This window comes from Emiliania huxleyi, assembly GCF_000372725.1.
Source record: "Emiliania huxleyi CCMP1516 unplaced genomic scaffold EMIHUscaffold_478, whole genome shotgun sequence".
Classification (NCBI taxonomy): Eukaryota; Haptophyta; order Isochrysidales; family Noelaerhabdaceae; genus Emiliania; species Emiliania huxleyi.
Genome location: NW_005198407.1, coordinates 1883 through 3082, shown reverse-complemented (window position 1 = coordinate 3082; position 1200 = coordinate 1883). Strand labels below are relative to the sequence as shown.

At 72.6% G+C, this 1200-nt stretch overlaps 1 protein-coding gene across 1 annotated transcript in view; it reads left to right on the top strand.

The window, feature by feature from the left end:
* EMIHUDRAFT_119362 (hypothetical protein) overlaps nt 1-1200 on the top strand; it is a gene marked incomplete at both ends in the record, with an annotated part of 8220 nt that overhangs the window by 5463 nt on the left and 1557 nt on the right. The window contains 2 exons of the mRNA XM_005767843.1: nt 254-571; nt 671-856. Of these exons, the coding sequence (XP_005767900.1) occupies nt 254-571; nt 671-856 (504 nt within the window). The remainder of the gene's footprint in view (nt 1-253; nt 572-670; nt 857-1200) is intronic.

Genomic DNA, 1200 nt, shown 5'->3' with positions numbered 1-1200 from the left:
GCACGCTGCGCTGCGGCGAGAGTGCGGCGAGATCGCGGCGAGATCGTGGCGAGATCGCGGCGAGATCGCGGCGAGATCGCGGCGAGATCGCGGCGAGAGTGCGGCGAGAGTGCGGCGAGACGCGAGATTGGCCCGAGATCGACACGAGATTGGCCCGAGATCGACACGAGATTGGCCCGAGATCGACACGAGATTGGCCCGAGATCGACACGAGATTGGCCCGAGATCGGGACGAGCCGCGGCCGCGCTGCAGGCGGCGACGGCGGCGTCGTGGCACAGCGGGGGGCGGGCGAGCGCGGAGGCGGAGGCAGAGGCGGAGGCAGCAGCGGGCGAGGCAGAGGCGGCGGCAGCAGCGGAGGAGGCGGAGGCGGCGGCAGGGTCGTGGGCGGTGGAGGCGCCGGCACCGCTCCTGCTCTCGCTGCTTCGCTGCGGCTTCGGGATGGAGGGGTTCCGGCGGGGGCAGCAGCGCGCCATACGCCGCGTCCTCGCGCGCCAGTCGACGCTCCTGGTCCTCCCAACCGGCGCCGGCAAGTCGCTCTGCTACCAGCTGCCCGCGCTGCTCTCGACGCAGGTGGGCCGTCGAAAACAGAAACAGCAGCCCGGCCGTCGAAAACAGAGACACCCGCCCGGCCCTGGAAAAAGAAACACCGCCGGCCTGCTCTCGACGCAGGTCGCCCTCGTCGTGTCTCCGCTCCTCGCCCTCATCGCCGACCAGATGGCGTCGCTGCCGCCCGCGCTGAGAGGCGTGCTCCTCTCCTCGGAGCAGCAGCCGCACGAGCGGCGCGCGACCTACGCCGCGCTGCGATGCCGCGACGCTTGCGGCGCCGCGGCCTCGCGCCTCCTCTTCGTCGCTCCGGTCTGCGGCTCGCGCGTGTGCCCCCCAGTCGCTGAGTACTCAGTCCGTCGAGAGTAACCAGAGGAAGCTCGCAACCAGGAGCGGCTCGCGGACGCCTCCTTCCAGCACTTTCTCCGCTCGCTGCCCCCCGTCGCGGGGTGCCGCTGCGGCGCCGCCGGCGCCGCCGCGCAGGCCGCCGCCGCCGCCTCTGGCATCGGCGCCGCGGGCGCGACTTGCGTGCAGTGCGGCCGCGCCGCGCTCCCGGCTCTCGGTTTCGCGTGCGTCGATGAGGCGCACTGCCTGTCCGAGTGGAGCCACAACTGAATCCTCCTCCTCCTCCTCCTCCGCATCCTCACCATGCTCGT